Source organism: Oreochromis aureus, linkage group 10, assembly GCF_013358895.1.
Source record: "Oreochromis aureus strain Israel breed Guangdong linkage group 10, ZZ_aureus, whole genome shotgun sequence".
Taxonomy (NCBI): domain Eukaryota; kingdom Metazoa; phylum Chordata; class Actinopteri; order Cichliformes; family Cichlidae; genus Oreochromis; species Oreochromis aureus.
The window spans coordinates 18,391,760-18,415,639 of NC_052951.1; the positions used below are offsets into that span (position 1 = coordinate 18,391,760).

Below are 23,880 nucleotides of genomic sequence, written 5' to 3' on the forward strand. Positions count from 1 at the left end.
CAGGCAGATGAGTGAATATAGACGCTCCTAAACAAACATGCATAAGCTTCGCTTAAAAAGTGCTCAAATGCTAAGAATATATGATAAAACGTGTATTATGTAACACAATACAAGTTCTCGGATATTCTTCCACACTGTTGCACACTGAGATACAATTGTGGAGAACTTTAAGTGACAGCATGTTAGGATACCTACATACATACAATGTGCTGAAGTGGGTCTCACAGGGCTGTAGCTCCAGGCTCTAGTTAAGGTATCCAAAAGACATTTTGCCCAACTCTTGGTTTGTTTTGCTCTCCACAGCATTTATTATTTATGCCCACAAATAGTTTCTAAGCTATACTCTTGTGCAGCCATGCTTTGTCAGTGAAATTAATTTCTCAGATGGGAACTAGCATTGTGACAAAAACCCCTGACTACTGTCACTTCCTTTCGGATGTGTTTCAATTAATTTCGACCTCAGTTTCCAGATTGCTTACTAAAAAAAAAAGAACAGTGCATTAAAAATGTAGATAGCACTAATATTGTTTCTGCGAGTGCATATGCTGCCACGTTATGGCACAGATAGAGATTTTACTTATTTATAACATAAATCCAGGATGATGAAACATTTAATAAAGCTGCAGCAAGACTCTAAAATTTAGGAAATCACTCTGACATATGTTTGATTTATAACGCATTCACAAGAGGTAATGAAAACTTCAGCTGCATTTTCAAATGTCATTTCTCACGTTTCCTTGTGTAAGTCTCTGCTGCTAAAAGGTTGAAAACGCCTCAAACTGTGTGTGAGTCTTGCTGATTTTTCATATGCATATGAACTTTTATTGCCTTTTTATGACATTAAGGCTTGTCAAGTGGCAATAATATGTAGACGCACTTCATAAAGAAGCAACCCAGTACAGCAGGATTACACTGGTCATCAGCAAGTAAGTGCAATGCAAGTTTTAACTTCAAACTCGAAACTTTTGAAAAAGTTTCACATCTAGAAATGTACAGGCTCACAGTTTCATAGCTGCATGTCTTCCACTAGCTCAGTTATGGTTCCATAATTTGACCTTCTCTCTAATTAGAACCATATATTTGCTGATAATGAGAGTAATGTAGCCTGATGGTTGTGGCCATGGAAAGATGGCTGGTGTTAAATGGTGCTTACAGCCAGCAACTGTAAGGCATGTGAGCTGGTGCGCGAGAGATGCAATGCACTTGGATGGTGATGGGAATGAAAATCAAGTAAGATAGTGTGAATTATATTCTTGCAGTCTTCCTGGTATAGATTGTATGCGAGACAAACATATGCATCAGTGTGGTGCAGTCGTACACTTGCGTTTAGCCGAAGGTGTCTCTCATTTCTTCATTTTCCACTCATTTCACAAAAACCCGCCTCTGTTCTTTCTAAAATCGCTTTATTTCTTTCTTTTTACTCTCCCTTGCTCTTTGCTGCTTTTCTTTTGCTGAGTCTCAACTCTTCGGGGATTCACACAGAGAAATCAATTTTGCCTGGCCTCTTTGCCGATGGAAAGGAACATAGGCATATATATAAATATTCACATGCGGCTATTTTAGATCTGCAGCTTAGGGACTGAACTAGTGGATGAGCTGTTCTACTGTTTGATCATGAAGCTTGCATACATCTGTCTCTGAATGTTTTCTCTTTTTCCCCCATGCATCCTTCTCTTCTTTAATTTCCTCCTTCCATTCCTCTGATTGACTTTAACGGCATCTGTTATGTCTGTTGATTGCTTTTTTCTTCTCTCTCTTCTCCAAACTCTTCCTACACTTTCCTTCCTATTATTTATCACGCTTCTCTTCCTCACTGTTACCTTTCTTGTTTTATTTTTCCATATGTACATATTAAAATCTCTCATTTCTACCCAAATTTTCCTGTTTGTTCTGAACTTCCTAACTCTAACATTTGCCAACTTTGTCATTTTTATTAATTCATCATGTTCTTGTCTGTTATATAGTGCTGAGAAATTATTTTGCATATATGTCACATTGACATATTTCAGATCATCAAACAAATTTTAATATTAGTCAAAGATAACCTGAATAAATACAAAATGCAGTTTTAAATTCATTCAATTATTTCAGTCATTCAACTGAGAAAAAAACGTTATCCGAACCTGCCTGGACCTGTGAAAAAAAGTGATTTGCTCCCTAAATCTAATAAATGGTTGGACCACCTTTGGCAGTAAGAACTACAATACAAGCATTTGCATTGACTGGCGAGGAGTCTTTCACATCACTGTGGAAAATTTTGGCTCACTCTTCTTGCAGAATTGTTTTAATTCAGCCACAGTGGAGGATTTTCACGTATGAATGGCCTGTTTAAGGTCAAGCCAAAACATCTCAGGTGAATTTCTTTTTTGAGGTATTCAGAGGTAGACTTGCTGGTGTTTCCCATCATTCTTTTGCTGAATAACCGGAGTGCCAATCATCAAGAAATATTTTGGCTAATGTGAAAATGCCCCTCTCCCATGGATGCCATTTTTGCTCATTTCTGCCCATTCTCTTACTGTTGAATCATGAACTCTGACCTGATGCTCTTTTGGAATAGTTTTGGTCGACCGGCCTCTCCTGGGAAGGTTCACCACTGTCCCAAGTTTTCTCCATTTGTGGATAATTACTCTCACTGTGGTTCACCGGGCTGGGTTCACTCAAGGCCTTAGAAATGGCTTTGTAACCCTTTCCAGACTAATGATGCTGTTTCTCAGCTGTTCTTGAGTTATTTTAGATCGTTTGCACGATGAATTGAGGGATTTCTTAATTCAATAGGCTTTGATGTAATCGGGTGTGAGTTGTGATGGGGGTAACTTTTTAAAATTTACATCATTAGAAAAAACGCACTTTATATTTTCTCATCTTATCTTAGTCTAATATCTTTTTTCATCATCTGAAATTAGTATTCAGTCTTCTTTCCTTCCCGTCTTCCGTCCTTACATCTCGCCTCCTGCTGTTTCACTGGCCATTCTTTATTGTGCTCATAAACCTTTTACTTTAACTACCTTCATAATTAATACCCTTTGAACCATGTGACTTCAATTTTAGAAACAGATTCATATTTCATAAATCTCCCCGAACTCACTGATGCAGAACCTTTCTGCTTAATTTAAATGCTGGCTTCTAGTGGTTTGCGTAGTGCCTCTACATGAATGAACACATGTAAGCTGCAACTTAGGCTTCATTTGGGACGCACGCAGCGACCGACTGTAGACCAGCAGCCGCTGATGCTGGAGCCACCTGTGTTATGCTGACTTCCTATCCCCTGGCCACTGGTCTGTCTGGCGCTGATAACTACTTCATGGATTTCTTTCAAAGATACATCCACCCTTCTGCCGTTAAATCCTCGTGTCTAATTCACTCTCTCTCTCTCCCAATTGTCAGCTTTGTTTTACAAACAGAGCAGTGATATTGTCTCTCAGAGGCACACCTCTCTCTGCCCTAGCCGGCTGTCAGGCTAGATCTGCTGAGCCAGTGTGCATACAAGGTACAGCGGTGAGCATGCATATTTAGTGCACAAACACACACACCCGCATCAATACAACAATTCACATGCGGACACACGTATGAGCATGAACACAATCAAAGCAGGCACAGCACATGCCAACGCTCTAGCTGACCTCGCCTTGACCCGACGCAAGACACCTCACTGGCACCCTCGCAGCTAATAGAGCTCGACAGGTGAGTGTATTTGACAGTTTGTGCGCGCGCATGTGCTTACACTCACTCTGATACATATTTAATATGAGGCTGCAGCGTAGTGAGTGAAACTAGGACACGAAGGAGGCCAAAATATATCCTGGCTAAATGTGAGTGTTTCTCTCCGAGCAGTAGATGATGTGCATACTTATTCATTAGCTTTTTTAAAAAAAACAACTTTTTAACCATTTTCCTCTCCTTTCACTCGCTTATCATTCAGCCCCAGGGCTCATTTTAGAGGTATGTCTATTAGCCACACACAGACAGATGCGCATATGCGCTGACAAAAGGGAGGCAAACAAACACAAGACCACCTCAGCCATTTGAGGACACTTTCTGTTTAATGTTATTTATAAACAGCTTTTGAGTCTGGCATTGTTTGATAACCACATACAAAACATTTGGGTTGCACAAAGGAAGAGAGTAAAGGAAAAGAGTTTAGAGATAGAGCTGTGTGTGTGTGTGTGTGTGTGTGTGTGTGTGTGTGTGTGTGTGTGTGTGTGTGTGTGTGTGTGTGTTGGGAGTAGCAAGGAAAGGAGCAGAGAAGGAGGAGAAGGAAAAGAGAATAGACAGACAGACAAGGAGAGAGAAAGGATGCAAGTGTTGGAGGGGTGAGGAGAAGGGGAGGGGAGGGAGAAAAGAGGGATGAATAGGAAAGCAGGAGGAGCGGTAAGGGGAGGGGTTGGGGGGTGGAGCAGTGCAGTGTACCGTTTTTCTTCAGTGAGTCAGCGAAAACAAAACAGGAAAGAAAAAAAGACTGAAAGGGAAAATGATATAATGATAAAAATCATATTTAAAAAAATTAATAAAAGTTCCAGCCTCAAGCTCCCTGTTTTTAGTCTCTCTTTTTTAAGGGAACTACTGAGACACATCAGAGAATCAGTTTATCCACTTTTTTTCTTTTTTTTTTAAATATATATATAAAAGTCATCCTCACAGGAATAAACAGACACAATTTACATCACCTCTGGGTTAACAGCAGCACAAACAAGTTCACCAGTAGGGATTTCTAAATCCTACATGTCAGGAGAATGACTCAAGTGACAGGCTTCCCGACATCTAGATAGAGAGACATGAAAAGGCGGGGCTCAGTGGGAAACACACCCAAGCAGGGTACAAATGCGGGCCCTGCTCATGAATTCCCATCAAAAACAAGTATTTTTAGGATGCCAGCAAAACTAAACTCATTATTTTTTGTGCTTTTTGTTAGCATGTCAATTATTTAGCTTGTTTTTTTTAAGCTTATAGTTCATCTTTTGCATAAAAGGGTATTTTTCTTTTTCAAAATAAGATTCATAACTTAGTAATTGTAAAAGAAACAAAGAGATCTTTAGCATTACTGGCTTGCCAAGGTACCCGGATGGCCCATGAGTATCTGTACAGGTTTTGTCATTGAGCACTTTGGCTGAGTGACTGAGTCAAAGTCTCGGCATTATCTGTGGTGCTCTGTTTGTGATTCGAAAACCCTGGACTCACGGGGCTTGGGAGTTTATAGTGGGACAGGAAGGCTGTGAAGGTGATAGATTGGGCTATTTTGGGAGGGTTAGAGGGTGTGTGCTTGAACCTCTCAAAGGGCGCCATGTCACACAGTCCTTTCTGTGCTTTTTTAAATTTCTTGAAGAGGAGTCCCGAGCCAACAAAAGGCCAATGGGATTCTCTCTCCTCAAACGTAGCAGCATTAAAATCCAAGTCTCCAGTCAGGGCTTGCACATCAATGAGTCCTTCTGTTTCGGAGCACACTAAACAAAGAAAGAAAACCAGGAGTTTGTCAGTCGTCCGGTGATCATCACAGATTTTGAGCTACTTCTCTGCTCTCCTTTTGATGAACGATTGGATCTTTGCAGAAGATGTTGTGACTTGTGGTGATCATCATCTTTCATCATCATCATCATCATTGAAAGCTTCCGAAGAATATTTGGATTGGATCATCTCTCTTTAGAAGATGTATTTATAGCCTCTATGGTATGAAAGAGGAAAGTGCATATCTGTTTCTTGGAATTGTGAGTCTGGCTCAGGCCTCAGCTTTTCCTTGACCTGCATGAGCTGAGCCTCTGTTTTGTAGCCACAGAGGTCAAAGGCTGAATGAAATTCCAAAGTTTTGTCCGTATTGGAAATTGGCTCTCGATAGGCACTCTTGCTTTCTAACTTCATTCTACCCGCATGGCTTTAGCGTTTTTTTAATTTTTTTTATTTTTTTAGAGGACACACACACACACATACACACACATATACATACAAACATTAATACAAAAAATCATAATTTTTTTCAGTCACTCGTTCCCATTCATTTACACTGACTGTGACCAGCTGGCTCCTCGAACGATTGGTTAGTTCTGAATGGCTTTTTGAAGTTTCGATGTGAGGGCGCAGACAAATTATAGTTTTCAACAGTTTGAAGAACTGAATGGCGAATAGTTGAGTGACAATTTCTGTGGTACTTTCAGAATTTAGACTAAAAAGTTAAAAGTTAAGCATACAGATTCACATTAAACTTGTGCTGATACGTGAAAGAAAACCACTTTATTTGCAGGTATATAATGGTTATAGCTATTACTGCTAAAACGTTTCACAATGAGTCATTTTCCTGCCACTTGGGTCAGCGGTATTTTGTTTCTCGATCTTAAGGTGTTGCTGAGTGAGTACGGTGACAGCTACAAATGAGTATGTCTTCCTCTCGGCTTGACTGACAGATGGAGGTTGCGGTTGAGAGCGCTATTGTGTCACGGGGGCTAAACACAGAGACCGAGCCATGAACTGTTTTGATACTTGCTGTGTGTTTTTCCTGTTGCTGAATTATTGGCTTGCTATTTTATGTGGCTGTACATAAATTGAGTGAAGCAGTTGATGCCAGAGACGCAAAAGTTTTCCTGTTGTTTCCCTTGGTGACATCATCAAAGCAAATGGGCAAAATAGTTTTCCCTGACTAACATGTATTGATTATGACTCAGAATGACCCCTGCATTAATACCACAGGGATTTTCAGTGATGTCCTTTGTACACAGTCATTTACACACACATTTATGTGCACATGCCTCATTTAAAGAGCCAGAACAAGGTGGTTTAGGAGAATGAATCATAAGGTTGCATCACCAGCACAACAGTGTCTGTTTCCTGTCTCAACGTAGGATCACAAAGTAGAGTGACAGCAGCAGAGCTGATGACAAACACGAAACATAACCTGCATGATGTGACCCTGCTTTGTTATTAGCTCTCTGGACCCCAATTGGTGGGCCAACAGAAGTTCTGGGGATGCACTTGTTCTTCCTCCTTGTTGTGGCAGACAGGTCATATTTATCACCATCTGGAGTGTAGTCTTTTTCACCCCCCTCCTGAAGTACCTGCACCTCATTGAGCCCCCCTTTTGCCTTGCGGCCACGGCGAGTACAGTTTCGGCGGCCTCCTTTAGGTGGCCGTGGTAGGGGAGAGGGTGAAGGCAAGCTGTACTGGTCCCCGTGGGGCAAGTATGGCCGCTGATGGTGGTTGTGATGGTTTCTGTGACGATTCAGGTGGTTTAAAGACTCCCCGTGCTCAATCTCTCTACCTGGGGCGCCATGCGCATGACTCTCGCCTGATATGCAACTGGGCAGCTCCTCTTTCTTGAGCGTTTTCAGGTCCCTCCCCGTCAGCTCAGGCGGCGAAACACACATCAGAGAGGAGGTGGAGCCTCTGAACCTCCGCAGCCAATCCCAAAGTGATAGGGCCTTGCAGTCACACTCCCAGGGGTTGTCGTTAAGTCGCAGGTACTCCAGGGCCGGCAGAAGAGTCAGGGTGGCACCAGACAGCTCAGTGAGGGAGTTATTAAACAGGTACAAAGTAGTGAGACGTCGAAGGTCATGGAAGGCCTGACGATCAACCCACTGGATCCGATTCTGGTGGAGAAGGAGCCGGTCTAAGACTCCTAGACCTCGAAAAGTGTTCTGGCGAAGACTCCATAGACGATTGCCGTGTAGGAAGAGATGACTGAGGTTCAGGAGGTCGATGAACAAATCATCCTCTAGGAATTCTAACTGGTTATCCTGCCAGGATGTAGGAATAAAAAGGAAAGATAAAAAGAGAAGCTTAAAATGGGTTGCAAGACATCAAGCATAGTTTTTATTACTTGAGTATTAGTAATCCATTGCATTTGCATTTTTCTGGTTTGTTTTAGAATCATACAAGATACAGATAATATGTTAATTTTAATCCTTAAATAAACTATACATGTGTTTTTGGTGTGTGTGTGTGTGTGTGTGTGTGTGTGTGTGTGTGTGTGTGTGTGTGTGTGTGTGTGTGTGTGTTATAGAGAACACATGCATAAAGTAACTGAACTGGGTAGTTGGCTGGATGTCCAATTTCCACTGGCTAAATAAAATGGGTTAAGGGGCTCAATAATGGACCCTTTGAATTAAAAACTATGTTTTGAGTTTTTGACTGAGTTTGGAGATTACTATATCAAATAAATAATAAGGGGTAATCTACTCTCATTCTACCAACTGATTTCTCTCTATTTTTTTCCCTTTGGGGTTTCTTTGAAAAAAACAAGCAAACACTTGATGTAAAAATGCTTCCAAAATTGTCAATCTGTAGCTGTTGCCTCAGTTACTAAGTAGGGTTGAAACAATTTCAAAAAAAAATGTACTCATAATGAACCTTTGGACAATTTTGAACTCACTCATGGTTCTGTAAATTTTCAGTTCAGTGAAAAAAGAAAAGAAAAACTTTTTTTCATTTATTAAAATAATAACTGAATAAATACCCGTAATTCAAATTGCAACAATTACAGCACTTAAAAGCTACAAACAGTAAGTACTGTAAGAAAGTAAGAAAAAAGGCTATGAGCTGTTAACTCTCAATATAACAAAAACATAAATCAAATAAAACATATCCATTAAGGAGAAAAACACTCACACACACAGTCAGCTGTGTAATTTCAGCTTTAAAAAAATTGCCCATAGTAACAATGATTTTCTCTCTGTCGACACTGAGAATGCAGCTCATGATCTGATGAGGCTTTTATCATGAATTTATTCCCTTTGTGAAAGTAAAGCGTGTTGTAGGAACACTTTTAGTGCCGATAAACTGTCCTTTAGAAAATGTGATTTGAAAACAGAATTTTCTAACCCCTTCATATAATGTTATGAATTCCACTTTTATTTGGCCCAATATGGTATATAAGTTTTCTCCAGAGCAGTGTAAAAATCTAAACAGACTCTTTATTTGAACACAAATAGGTAAAAACCAGTCTTTCATGTCTAAACCTGTTAGACTGCTATAGCTCACTGACAACAACTAGCAAGCAAGTCAAAACTACTAGACATTTGACATTTGCACTTAACAGACCCAAAGATATTTGATAAATGGGCTGGCACTTACATAGCGCTTTTGTACTCAATTCAAGCACTCAAAGAACTTTCTTACTACAAGCTGCATTCACTCATCCAGACGACACCGAAGTCCTCTTTTTCTATTCCAAACCACTTTTAACCTTTACTGTTCACACACTCACACTCTGCATCGCGGGCCACTGAGGGTTTAGCATCTTGCTCAAAGATACTTTGCAGTAAATGCTCCACTATCATTCACTGCCAACAATTTTTCCATCGTGATATAAATAGATCGTCCTTCTCTCTTCATAAACCTACTACGTAATTAATGAAATCATATATTCAGGCATGGATTCGGATTACATAGTTCTCTTGCAGGGGTTAGCCACAGAAGTTGTACTATAGGTGTATTGTTGTTTTGGGAAAGCTCGTGGTATTTTCATTACACTCAGTTATTTGATCAGGGACCAATTCATGGGGCGTAAGTGCTGAACCAACTTGATTGACAGATTACACCATAATGCGATTGTGGTGGCAGATGCAGTACACAATAGAGATAAAAGGCAGCTGTTATCCGTGTACCTGTAGATAGAGATACTGGAGATTATGTAAGCCTGAAAAGATCCCAGGAGGGAGGGTGATCAGGCCACAGTGGTATAGATGAAGGGCATGTAGCCGACCAAGGCCCAGGAAGGTGTCCGAGGCAATGGCCTTCAGATGCCGGTTGTCCCCAAGATCAAGCTCCTCTAGGCGGTCAAAGCCATGGAAGGTGGATGGTTGTATATAGGAGATGTTGTTGGAGTAAAGCCACAGCATAGTGGTAGTGGGCGAGAAATGCCCTCGAAGTAGCCGCTGGATCTTGTTGTTTTGCAAGAAAACGCGCTCGCTCTGAGCGGGGATGCCCTCAGGCACAGCATGGAAGTTGTGGGCCTGGCAGGAGACGGTGCTAGGTGAAGTGTAGCAGATACAGTGGCGAGGGCAGGGTGAAGACAGATCCAGGCCCCACAACACCAACAGTAGCTCCACCCCACCGTAACCTGAGAGGGGAGGAGGAGGGGAGGATGGGGATGAAAAAAAGAGATGGAAAGAGAGAGAGAGAGACAAGCCATATTAATTTAATTCATACGGCAGAGATTCTGTTATCAGACGCATCTTGAATGAAACACTCATTGCTCTCAGTTTACAAGGACAACAATAGGCATGGTTCAGTGCAGACGAATTACGCTGACATGAATCTCTCTCTCGCACACACACACACACACACACACACACACACACACACACACACACACACACACACACACACACACACACACACACACACATACTTGTGTATGGTTGTGTGAGCTCATTCTTCCTACATATTTTTCGACTATTTGCAAAGTGTTTGCTCTCAAACCTTTTCTACACCCACTGCTACCTTCACAATAAACTAGCTCAAACCCCCAAATTTAAAGTCATGGGATCTCATCTTCTACCGAAGCCTCAGAAAGGCTCTGTATACAATGTGCAAAACATAGAAAAATACTGCTCAGGTGTGCAAGCATGTTGTTAGGAGGGGAGAGTGCGTGGTGTTTTTTATCGTGCGCTAGTATTGCTGTCAGTGAGGTACATACATTTATATTTTTCTCTTCATTCCACTAATCTTGACAATATGCACACATACACACACAGCATCCCATCATGCAGTGTTATATCCTTTGGTTATCCTCTAAAGGCGACAGAAAATCGATGTTTCTGCTGCTTACAAGTGAACACACACCACACCTGTAATACGTTCCCACAATAAAGGAAACCAAGAAAGGAGGATATTGGGAGAGGGAGGAGGTGGAGGATGAATAGGGGAATCATCTGCAGTGTGGCTGTGAAGTGGATATTACTTTTTGTTTTCAGATTCCCTTCATCTCACTCACATTTATTTGACTTTTTTCCCTGCTCTGGATCATTCTAGTGTTTGATGTGTTTGTAGGGCTGGGGAGACAAAAATGAAGTCAAGCAGAAAGAGATGAGGGTGCAGACTGTAAATCTAAAGTAGCTAATCTTGGGAATAACTGCTAAATGAAGAGAATGATACAACATGAAAATCAGGTGCTGACCTGTCTGTAACCTTTGGTGTGTCGGTGTATATGTCTGTCTTTCAATTTCAATTTTATTTATATAGCATAACTTTAGAACCACAGTCTGTTTAAGGGACTTTAGATTGAAGACCCTAAAATATTATAATTATTATTCATTTAAATTTGATTTAGACAAGTCATATACAATACAGACAAAGATGACACAAGCAAGTAAGATTCCTTTTATTTGAAATGAAATGTGTGTGTGTTTTTGCACCAGCTTAAGTCTCAGATTGTATCATTAGAAGGGAGAGCCAAGAGGGGTATTGAAATTAAACCAATAGAATAAATAGTTAAATGAAAGGCTCCTATAATATTACAAAGAAACTCCAACAGTCACATGACCCCTTAATAGCAAGCATGTGGTGACAATGGGAAGTAAACACACTTTTTTTTAACAGGAAGAAACCTCAGACAGGAAAGGGCTCAAGGAGGAGCAGCCATCAGTCAACCAGAATCTACTTGGTTTTGTTTTTTTCCCATTATAATTGAGTATCACCTAATTTGCATGTGGTCGTTATAACAACGTGGCCAAAAGTTCGGTGACGTCATTTGTATGCGACACAAAGACAACACATCAGCGTCGAGGTGATGGTATACCTGCTATAGTGAGTTTAATTTCTTGTGGTTCTGAGTTTTTGAAATCCGTTTTTACTTCATGTCTTTCTAACTGATGGTTTGCAATACTGTGCTCTCTTTGTTTTGTGATTTATTGCATTTCGGTTCATAACTTGTATATTATTTCTAGTATTAGTTGTACAAGTTGTAATAATCATCTTTCCTGTGTTTCTGCCTCATCTCTTCTTTTTCCAAATTTAGGCCTGTTTGTGTTTCCTTGTCTCATGCATCTTGTTAACTTTTTGTATATGTGACAATAAAACAATAAAAATCCAATGAACAATATTTAACAATATAGAGGGGGAGCAAATTAAGAATGGAATAGAAAGAAAATAACACAAAGACAATCACGCCAAAATAGAAACATATTTTTGTGTTAGCAGGCCCATAACCAGGGTTTAGAGATTAATGAGGTCCTATTCTGGTTCTTATAAAGCACTTTTTACTCTACCTGAGCACTCAAAGCAATTTATGCAGTATGCCACATTCACCCATTCACTTATCCCATTTTTTCTATGCTTAAGTGCTTTCTACCAGTCACACACATTCACTCTCCAATGGATGCATCAAAAGCAAATTTCGGGTTAGTATCTTGCTCATGAATATTTGGGATGCGGTTTGGAGCAACCAGGGAATGAATAACCAACCTTCCGAGTACATGACCTCTGAAGCTACAGCCACCCCTGAGATTTTCTTTGTACAGCTTTCTTTATATACCTGTTTTAAAATGACTGAATATATCCTATATTTAAACCACACAATTATCATTTCTCACAAGTCATGCTTCCACCTAAACCCCCTAAATACAACCCAATGACAGGGAAATTAGAATTCCTGTGTTTTCAAAGTAAAAGTCATCTAGAGTGTCACACATTGATTCGTGCCAATTTTTACTGTCTTATTTTGAAAAAAGTTTCAGGTTCAGTATTCAGTGATCTCATAGCTGTTAACTGGCATGTGTGAGTGTTATGGACAGATGTGATGGACAGATGTCATCCTGACCAGGACACCGCTGCTCTGTAAAGAACAACATGTTCTAAAATGTAAGCAGAGGACAGCAGAGTTTTATCCACGCACTGCACGATTCTGTATTACTCTAAGCGGGACTGCAGCATTCTGTCCCGCTGTAACATAATGTGTGTTTGTCAGTATATCTAAAATCCTTGTAATAGTTCATAAAGCTCTCAGTGGTTTTTACTTCCTAATTACATCTCTGACTTACTCACTGTCTATAACCCAGTGAATGCTCTGAGGTCGTCAGATGCAAACAGTAGTTGCCTCAAAGCCCTTTATGTTTTAAGGTAAAGACCCTATAAGAAAACAAAGAAAACAGAGAAAACCCCAAAAATCACATGAATCCCTTTGAGCAAAAGCTTTGGCGACAGTGGAAAGGAAGATATCCCTTTTAACAGTTACCCTGTTGATTTTAAACTCATTTTCATTAATATACATTATAGTTAAAAGTATTTAGGATTACGTTTAGAGGTTTTATTAATTTTACGAATTAGTTAGATAATTTCAGTATCTTGCAGCCTCTCTCTGTCATTCACCATTCATACCTTTCCAGCTCAGTCTGCAGCTCTTTACTTCTTCAACTCTTGTCTTATGGTCTGAAACTCATATCATTCTGCTGCTCTGCTCCGGGTTTCACTCGTTATTTGCTCGGATAAATTCTCCACACTGGACTCTCTGCTCAGTTCAGATATTGCTTGCTTGCTTTTTTGCACAGGCATGGACTAGTGTCTGGCTTCCATTCTGCCACAACTCTATAGTCCAACCGCAATGCTACAGTATGTTAATGGTAACAGATGGCTAATGTGGTTATTTTATGGCTGTATTTTATCTATTTGTGAAGTTTTTTTGATCTGTTTTTGGTAACACTTTATAACATGACCTGCGAATGAGGCGCAAGCACCCTGTACTTACATGCATTCTGCAGGCAACTAGTCAGGTTTTTGCAGGAAACAATAAAATAATTTCACTGTTAGAGTTTTGTACTAGGGTTGGGTGATATGTAAAAATTTCTTTTTTTCTAATGACTGCTTTTCTAATTACTGCTTCTATTAGCTCCATCATTATAAGCAAACTTACTCATGAGCAAATAAATAAATAAATCGGCCTTGTAAAAATGATCGACGATAGGGGATAGTCGATATATTCGTCCAATCGCCCAATCCTATTTTGTACAGGAAACAATAAAATATTAACATAAAATTAATTAAGTAATTTTAAGGGGTTATTTCATGGTAAATTTCCAGAAAACCAAACAATATTTCCCCATCTTACATCTTATGTACCATGTACTTTCCTGTAAATTGCACTTAAGTACAAGGTACTTGCACCTTAGTCACTCCATAACACTACACGCACCCCAGAAAGTACAGGATACTTACAGTGTACTTGTTTCATTGTTTCCTGCAAAAACCTGACTTGTTGCCTGCAAATTGCATCCAAGTACAGGGTACTTGTAGTGTACTTGTTACATGAAATTACACGTAATTACAGGGTACTTGTGGTCTAACAGTGTAATTATTTCATTGTTTCTTGCAAAAATCTGACTTGTTGCCTGCAAAATGCAGGTAAGTACAGGGTACTTGCTCTTTATTCGTGGGTCCATGTTAAAAAGTGTTACCCTGTTTTTATTGCCTAGGTATAATAGACTTACTTATAGTAGATATTTAGGTTTTTGTGTTTTAATCTTTTATGTTAAGCATATTTGAGATTGCACATGACAAAATCCTGGATTTCTGGATTGATTACTTATAAAAGTGATCAGATATTTCACACAATCTGGCTAAACCAATTGTATGCAGACACGCACACTTTTAATGTCTTTATTCACACACTAAGTAAAAAGTTGCGTTTCCCACCAACCAGTGGGAAAGTGCAGACTATGTCGGTCTAGACTTTTTATGCCTTTATTTATAGGGAAGGAAACCTCTACAACCCACACATCCAATCTCATCTCCCCAGGAACACAGTGGTTCATTTATTTATTTCCTGCCTTAACTGTGATTGATTGCTTAGTGTGTTCACAAAAAAAGGCATGGAAAGCACAGCAGCTTGTTTCCTTTAAGTTTAATCAGCTTGTTTTTTAGATAAGGATCAGACCACATTAGTTCACTTTTATAAAAACTTGAAACTCCAAGGCTTCGCAAACTTTTTCTTGCAGAAGTATGTGACATTTCTTTTTGAAGGATGTATTGAGAGCGCTGTCTGCTCTCTTGGACAAGTCTGACCTTTTTGTCAAAAAAGAAATCGGCACACAGCCTCCGTTATCACAGCAGCCCATCTTCTGTCTTCTCTCATACCAACAACAAATCAATACTGTGTACTTTAATATTGTATGATATAATGAATATTAATAAATATGGATGGTTAAGCAACAAGTACTTAATTATTTGTGGATTTGTCCATGTTTTTACTATTCATCTGGAGATAAAAATACATAATTTATTAAGAATTGGAAAAAAAATTACGATGCGTGGTTTGAAAAGTTAAACATGTTTACGAGTCAACAAGTCATGTTTACGATGGTAGTATAAATTCACTACCGAAGTAGTAGTAGTATCCACCTGTATGTGCTGGTTCGTGCATGTGACTGTTGGCTCTCTCCAAGAGGGAAGGAAAGTAAGAATGAAAAGAAAACATTTTTAGAGTATTTCATTCATGTTATTTTATGTATATTTATGTTATTTTATTGTTTATTTTATTCCAGCTCAGTGTGAGAATTTTTATTGCTGTTTTGCTGCTCTGCATCGTGACTGACCACATTCAACACATGAGAGGGGAGCGCAGAGCAGAGGAAGACACACGGAGAAAGAGAATCTGACAAAGAGCAACAAAACAGCAGTAGAGATCTTTATCACAGCGGTGGCCCCGACACAAGTTGCCTTAAAGCGCAGCACAGCCATTCAGTGCAATGTAAGAGTTTGGATTTTCTCACTGCAGAATAAAAGGGAAATTTTTCAATTTGTTTCAGTTTGAGATGGTCTCTGGTCTCGTGCAACATCAGGTAGAACTCAATGTCATTTAACAGTTTTATGTTTATGTTTCATAAATGTTCATATTGAGAATCATAACTAACTTACTAGCAGTTTTTCTTGTCAGTCACTGTCAGTCAAGTATCTATACAACTAATGAATTACAGCACAAGCAAAACTTCTTTTCTTCTGTGATCACTATATAGCCATATAGCATTGTTCCCAAATTTAATCAATATCCAACTTACATGGTATTTTTTCAGATCAAATATGTGCAACTGCCAATGACTGCAAAACACTGGCAGTGGAAATGTGCTAAAGTGAGATGAAGCAGATATGAAAGGGGTTTTTTGCCACTGAGGTAAGGTATAATAGTAACGCAGTAAAAGAAGCAACTCATTTTAAAATGTGTTGTTATACAGCAAATAAGTAAGCCATCGTAAACTAGCAGTTGCTGTTTGTTACTGTGTTGCGGTGCTTTTTGCAGCACCAACAAATAAGATCATAGTTTGGTGTGTGGGCTGTACTAAAGTATCTAAATTTGAATATATACATTGCACTGACAGACCCACTTTAGGGTTGAATAATAAATATAAAAACTGATCAATTTTACATTAAATATTAATGTTAGAGTTCCCTTCACATGTGCAGCCCTCAGCTTCCCTAGTTGTCCTTGTCTGTCTCGTTTTCCCCTGTCCTCTTTCCTTTTCTTTTTTTTATCTGTTCCACACATTTTCTTCCCCCCAGTCTGTGTATAGGCTTGACTGGTCATGCGTTATTGCTATAAACGGTAACACATATAGTGGATATTCAGTGTTGCGGGGTATAGAAATGATTTTATCTTAACTTTTCTCTACTCCTTTGCTTTATCGGTCCATCTGTGTTGCCCGTTTTCTTCATGCTTTTCTGCCTTCTTTCTACCGAACATTTACACTTGCCTTCCTCCCCAGCTTATCTTCAGGTGCTGCTCTGCCCCACCTGCTGTGTCTGTTAATTAGGGATGAAGCTGCTGTTTGTTACTTTGTGTGCATGAGCATGGGAAATAAATACTGTGCATGTACGTCTTTCTCCGTTTGCGTCTTTGTGTCTTTGTGGTTCTTACTGAACAGCATCGCTTGACGGGACTTGACTGAACTCTATTGTCTTTGCTTGAATAGAAGCTCATCTTAATCTTTTGCCTCGAGATGCTTTCAGCTGATGAATTTGTTGTTAAAGCTGATGTGGCAGTGACATTCAGCTCCTCATTGCATATCTTAAGGTCTTCATAGCTTGGTAAAGTACACTCAACATTCTACTGGGAACGTCTCCAACCTCAGTTTCATCCCAAATCACATTTATGATTTCTTAGCTGTTAGTATACTTTAAATTTGCAATGGTAAACTCACCAGTAGCGTGTTCCCACTGGTCCCACTATGTGTACTTTTTCATCCAAATTGTCTTTGGTTCAAGACTCCTTGACACACACTTGTGATAATGCTGTTAGCATTTAAGTTTGCATTTCCAATTGCTTTTCCTCCCTCGTTGCCTTTTGTTTACCCCTGCAGTCTTTCATTTCTTTTTTCCTTTTGGTATTTTCATCATTTCTTTATATCTGACACCCTTCTCTTTACCCTTTACCCCCTTCAGTCTTTCCAATTATATCCTCCATCTTTCTGCTTTTCATTGTTCAATATAGTGTGTGTGTGCATGTGTTTCCCATTTGAGGGAAATGTCTGCTGATTTATGTTCATCTTTGCTTGCAGATTAACTGTGGGTGTTCAAAGTTTACAGATTGAGAGATGAAGCTGATGATATTAGATAAAAAGATTGCTGACTGCCATATGGCTTTGACACCGGGGGCAGTATAACTCCCACCAGCATCCATCCATCCAGACGCTTTATTTATTCATCATTTGCCTTGTAAAACACGAAATTTTCTCTGTTCACTTATGATGTTAGACAGCTTTTAAGAGTAAGGTAGAAACAGAGAAAAAAGGGCCTGTGAGTCAAGGATTGAGCCACATAGGCATTTTTAATGATGCATAAGCTGTTGACATTTCTCAAAATGTACGCTACTGTTCTCGGCACCTTTGAGGGAAAATCTCCAATCCTGCATCAACAACAGGACCTTGTTTCCAAGCGTGTTTCAAAACATCGTAATTTGAAGTCAGCAGTTCTTTGGACTCACCACTGCCTTTAGCTTCACAGTAGTGCTGAAATACATAAACATGATTGCAAATCAGCAAGTAGCCGAGGTATCAAGCTGGAATTGGACCAAATCTGAAACCCCTAAAAACTCCCAGTATTGAGCTTCAAAGTAAAAAAAACCAAAAGTCTTTTTCACCGGTAACTGTTTATGATGCATTTCCCCCGTGTGCTGCAGTTAAATAAGAAAATGAATTATGGGTACTTTCATTAAAGTGATTCATACCTGGCTCGAATCTTTCTTGATTAAATATTTTAAAGCTTATTTGATTTGATACCTGCTGCCTTAAGACATTTTTAGAGCTATATAGAGCAGTAGTTGGACAACAGCACATGTTTCAGGAATTATCTTGCAAGTAAGGCAGTAAAATGACACAGTCATTAGATGCACAAATTACAGTAGCTTTGACACCAGGACATCACATGTACAAATTAACTTGAGTGATGAGTAGCTGTTCAGCTCACCACTTACGATGAACCACAGGTTCTGCTGTGTCCATCCGAAGACCTTTCTGCCTGTCGTCTGTCCACTGTCTGTAATAAAGGCTTAAAATGCCCCATGATACTTAAAAATAATCTGCTGCCATAACAGCCTCCACTCTTCTGAGAAAGCCTTTGATAAGAATTTTGAGCCTGGCTGCAGGGATTTGTATTAGTGAGGATGGATGCTGTTGTTGGGTGATCAGATCTGGGTCCCTGTCATGTTCCCATTTCATCCAGAAGGTGCTGGATGGTGTTGAGGTTGGGATGGAAAGATGTGTTCAGGTTTACATATCTCTACACCAAATGGATAAAAAACTAATTTTTAATCTCTTTGTGTGTAGGGATGGGTATCGAAACCCGGTTCTTGTTGAGAACCGATTCCCACTGTTTCAATTCCTTGGAATTGTTTGCCATTTTTGCAAACGATTCCCTTATCGATTCCAGTCGCCCCGAAAGACGTCATCATGTTGCGGAGCGTCATTTACCAGGCAGGGCGCCTAAGCGGCTCAAACGCTCAAAAGTTTGGTTATACTTTACGAGAACGGATGACAACGGGGCAACTTGCAATACTTGCAAAGTAGATATTTCATTTAAAGGAGGAAACACTACGAATATGCAAAAGCATTTGCTCACAAAACACGCGATAACCTTAAATGAATGTCGTGTTTTTAATTCCGCTCCGGACTCGTGAATCTCAACCCAGCAGCAGCGGTAACGTTTGCACATCATCTCCTGTTAATGCGGCAGGTAAATAATCAGCTAACAGTGCATATTATGTTAGCGCGATCTGCGTTATTACAAAACCTGCTGTTACTGTGTGTTGCATTTAGGTGACCATGATGAGAGAGACAGAGTCTGGCTGGCAGTTCTTGCTGCAGTCTAGCGTCAGCATCTCCTTTCAGGCCAGGATAGATGAATGTCACCGAGCAGTGACTAAGTTTGTGGTCAAAGGCTTGCACCCATTTGCCACAGCAGATGCCCCCAATTTTCGGCAAGTGAATGTGTTTAATTGAAGGCAGGGACATTGCTGGATATTCTTGTGTAATTGCTACAGAATAATTTATGTTATAGTTTGTTATTGCTACAGAAGAATATTTATTTTATTATTTTACATTTACAATTTTTTCCTGGGGACCCCGTGACACCCCATTGAAGAGCCGTAGAGCTGTGGATCTCTTAAGATCTCACTGTTGGGTTCAATGAAGGCCATGTTACTCCTAAATTTCTATCTTGTTCAAAGAGAAGATATAAAACAAAGTTCTAAGCTAATCAACCTTAGTGTTCTCTTTTTTTAAAAATAAGAATTGATAAGAGAATCGATAAAGAATTGAATCGTTAAACAGAATCGAAAATGGAATCGGAATCGTGACAATCTTATCAATACCCATCCCTATTTGTGTGTCATATCATCAAGTTGAAAGTTCAAAGTCTGCATATTTAGCATTCCAGTTTATTTGTTTTAACCAAAATGTATTACTTTTCTTTTTTGTATTTGTAAAGCCCCCGACATAACTATTCTCTGACTATTGTAATTTGTTTGCTCACTATTCTGCCGGCTTCAACACTGATAGTTAGCCAGCAGTGGGTAAACACTTAGCCCAGCTGAACTCTGCACAGTAGGGACTCCGTTATAATTGGAGTCCAGGGATGTCTTATAGAGGGACCAAACCACAGACTTAGATTTCAGACTTATTATTTGTAGTTTTCACAATGGGATCCACAAAAGACAGCTTATGATAAAGTGTTCTCCACGTTTCTCTTTTCCAGGACAGTGCAGTATGTGAGAGCTTCCAATGACTAAGCCTGTGTTTAAACAGTATGTATGAGAAACAAAGTCAGGCAGGAGTCAGTGGCTGCTTTAATCAGTTACTGAGAATTTGCAGACAGGTGACCACTAATCATGTGATGTTAAACCGTCCAATGCTGTGGATGTGTGACAATCAGTGTTGGTCAAGTTACTTGAAAAAAGTAATCAGTAACTAATTACTGATTACTTCCCCCAAAAAGTAATCCCGTTACTTTACTGATTACTTATTTTCAAAAGTAATTAATTACTTAGTTACTTAGTTACTTTTTAAAAACACAATTTACAACCTGAATAGGTAATAAAGCGATAGATCTTTCAGCCCAATTCTACTTTTTCTGCATAATTCATCATACAAAATGTAATCAAATGGAAACATCTCTTTTTAAAACTTGTTTTATTAGTTTTAATCTTTTAACTTTATGCATCAAGCAAAAATTAAATTATATGCAACATTCTCTGTTTAACATTTAAACCTATTTTCTGCACATTCCAGCACTAAAATATTTTTTTGTGTTTACACTCACTCTTTCAAATAGATGCAAGTAAAACACAGCAGAAAATAAATAAAGTCAAAGACTAGTTGCTCTATTTTCACCTGTAAAGCAGGACCGGGGTAGGCGGAGGTTTACCCTGGTGCAGGTGTGCCGCATAGCGGTCAGTTGAAGACTCATGAGTTTCTCTGTGAATTTCCCATTACAGTCGTGGCGCACTCGCCGCTTGCTTGGAAGTTTAGGGGTTTTTTCGCTGTAAAAGAAGTTTTCTTCCACGCACAACGGACACTAATGTTTTGTTACTTTTATGGAATCAAACTCAAAATAAGGTCAGTACTTCCACGCTTTAAACGCTGCACGCTCATACTCTCTCCGTGCTTGATATATTATCCATTGTTGATCTGCACACAGCTGTTGTCACGAACGTCGCGCACTCGCTTCGTCACTATCATGAGACATTCTCGCAAAAAAACTCACAGTTTTAGTAACGCAGTAACGCATGGCGTTCCTACGGGAAAGTAACGGTAATCTAATTACCGTTTTTGCAATGGTAATCCCTTACATTACTCATTACTTGAAAAAACTAATCGGATTACAGTAACGCGTTACTGCCCATCTCTGGGGACAATCATGGTGACAATGCAGGGTCAAGTGACTACTAAGTAAAGCCCTGGTCACAAAGGCCTAGAGACTGATCTGCAACCATCTGGCAACCACTGGCTGTGAGGAAAAAATGAGCATTCACCCATTGATTGTGGGTGGCTGCTGGAAGCTAGTGAAAATTAATGCTAAAGCCCCAATCCTATATACAGGCCTATAGACCAGTCTGCCTGTCAAAAGAGGAAAATTACCTACCAAGACAACAACAACAACAAAAAATATTTTGGGGATGGACCATTTAGGGAGCTACATTTTTGATTTTTGTTTTCTCCTCCCTGTCCCATCCGGTAGCTTTAGCCCTGTTGTTCTTTTTATTTTATTATTTTTGATAATGCCATTGTCCTGCAGTTTTAGAAAGCTGTGCTTTGGCTTGATTTTCACCCCCTATTGGTCAAGATCATTTTTTGGAGTTGGGTGTCAACACACTTTTGGTCATTTCATACTGTAATTCGTGCCTTTCTGAAGTGGTAAAGTTTTGTCTCCAGTGGTTTGCTGTTCAAATTCCAGCTTGACTGGCTCATTAACACACAGGTGACGATGTCCTTTTGTCCTCTGGTGTAGCGTACACAACGTGGTGTTCACTTTACACCAGTAATTGTCTGGTTCGGCAAGTGATGCCTTTTTAATCAAATCTCTTTCTCTCTCATTCTTTTCACTCTCTGTGTCTGCATCCATTTCCCGCTGGTTGTTTGTCTAAATTCTCATCTTAGCTTCCCTGGTTAGATATTTGCTGAAAGCTTCATCAAGCACAGCCAGGGTTCAATTACAAGAGCTGTCTTCCTCCTCTCTCTCATTCTCATTCCTCCATACCAGCAATAATGTGCGTACAACACACAGAGAAAGAAGAAGAAGGAGGGAAAAAAACTGCAAGCGCACATGCTGCTTGTCAGGTCGTCGTCAAAACTGCCTCCCAACAACAACTTGGCATCTGGAAGAGACACCTGCCACTCATTCTGGCAAACACAAGGAGAAGGTAAGAGAATGTGGAATGTAAGAGCGGGAGGGAAAAGGAGAGGAAGGGATCCGGAGAGGGGAGGAATGGGCAATGTCATGCTCAAAGGGAATGTGGAGCTCTTATAACATGAAAGCAGAGGCAGGAGGAGAGAGGCACAGCGTGGTGGTGTGGGAGGGAAAGAGAGCATAGCAAGTGAGACTGTAGCTAAAAAAAGGATGATGGGGATGACAGGGATCTACTTCGAAGTGTAAACCATTATATAGGTAGGAGTGTAAATGTCTGTCTGCTCAGCACAGAGCACAACTGTGACTTCCTGAATTGCCACCCGATTCAATGACCTTCTGCGTGATGAGACAGATAAACACTTACCAATCAATTATACACAACACACTTGTATAGTCACTGCGAAAAAATCATTTAGTCACAATAAAACACATGTGCGCAGTGCACAGGTGAAACACGTTCACATGCAGACAAGCAAAATCAACTCCAATTAGGCAGCGATGGCTGGATTTGAACAGGAAAATAGCACAAGAAAAGCAGAGAGCAAAACAAATACTAAAACATAAGGGCACTAAGGCAGGGCAAACAAGGCCAATGCCCTGGTTTTCACTTTTAAAGAAATTTGACATTTGGCTGAGTTGATTGTACTGACAAACAGAAAAGAAACAGGAATGATCACGCAGAACAAAAGTCCAGTTTACAAAAACGCAGAAATGCAGGGGGCGAGGAGGGGTGCAGGAGGAAAGATGGCTAGCTCAGACACTCGATATAGATGCTGCTCCCCTCTTGTTAGTGGTTGATTTAGCTTAGCATAATCCCGAAGATCATTTAGCGTTGCTCATTCAAACGGTGATAAATCTCTGGCAGAGTTAATAGGAGATTTAAATGGCGTCATTGCCTCAAAGACACAGCTGAAATATCTCTGCACTATATAATCCTCTCCTCTCATGTAATATAGTACATAACATCCATCTTCATATTGCAGACAAATCAGGTCAATACTGCCGGCTCTGCACCACTGATTCCCTGTGGCCTAGGAATTATTATTTTGTAGTTTTGAAAGTTTCGTTCATTCAAAGTCCCACTCCTGTGACCCCAAACAAAAAAATTCAAACAATGCTTAAAAGCAAATAACTGGCTAACCAGGCCTGAGTAGGAGTAACAATTGATTTCTTGAAACAGACGCAGCAGTAGCTACGCCCTTGTTTTGATCCTTGATGCGCTGTCTGACTGTTTAAAGAGAATCTTATGAGGAAAGGTAGAAGTGCCTTTGGGACATGACGTAACAAGAAAAGTGCTGCAGATCTTAAAACATTTTATACATCAGAATACTTTTCATTTCTTGCACAGTTTGAGGCAAGTTTTACTTTTGAAAACATAAAAGACAAATAAAACCACCGAAACAATGTTTTTGTTTGAGGGCCAGACAAGTTAAGCGCTCTTATTGTACTGATCAATCATTACAAGCGATAAATCATACTTTTTTTTTCTTTTTGATTTAGCCAGGCCATCCATCTATCCATCAATCTGAGTCCTGTGTAACAACTAACAACATGACATGACTGCCATCTCCATTC

General features: G+C 39.7%; 1 protein-coding gene across 2 annotated transcripts in view; it reads right to left on the reverse strand.

The window, feature by feature from the left end:
* Positions 1–4,074: 4,074 nt before the first annotated feature.
* The window catches only part of LOC116334028 (reticulon-4 receptor-like 1), a 107,816-nt gene continuing 88,010 nt past the window's right edge, over positions 4,075–23,880 (reverse strand). For both annotated transcript variants that reach the window (XM_039618016.1, XM_039618015.1), the window contains 2 exons: positions 9,585–10,039; positions 4,075–7,715 (listed from right to left, as the gene is read on the reverse strand). In XM_039618016.1, coding sequence (XP_039473950.1) covers positions 6,816–7,715; positions 9,585–10,039 — 1,355 coding nt within the window. In that variant the 3' untranslated portion in view covers positions 4,075–6,815. The remainder of the gene's footprint in view (positions 7,716–9,584; positions 10,040–23,880) is intronic.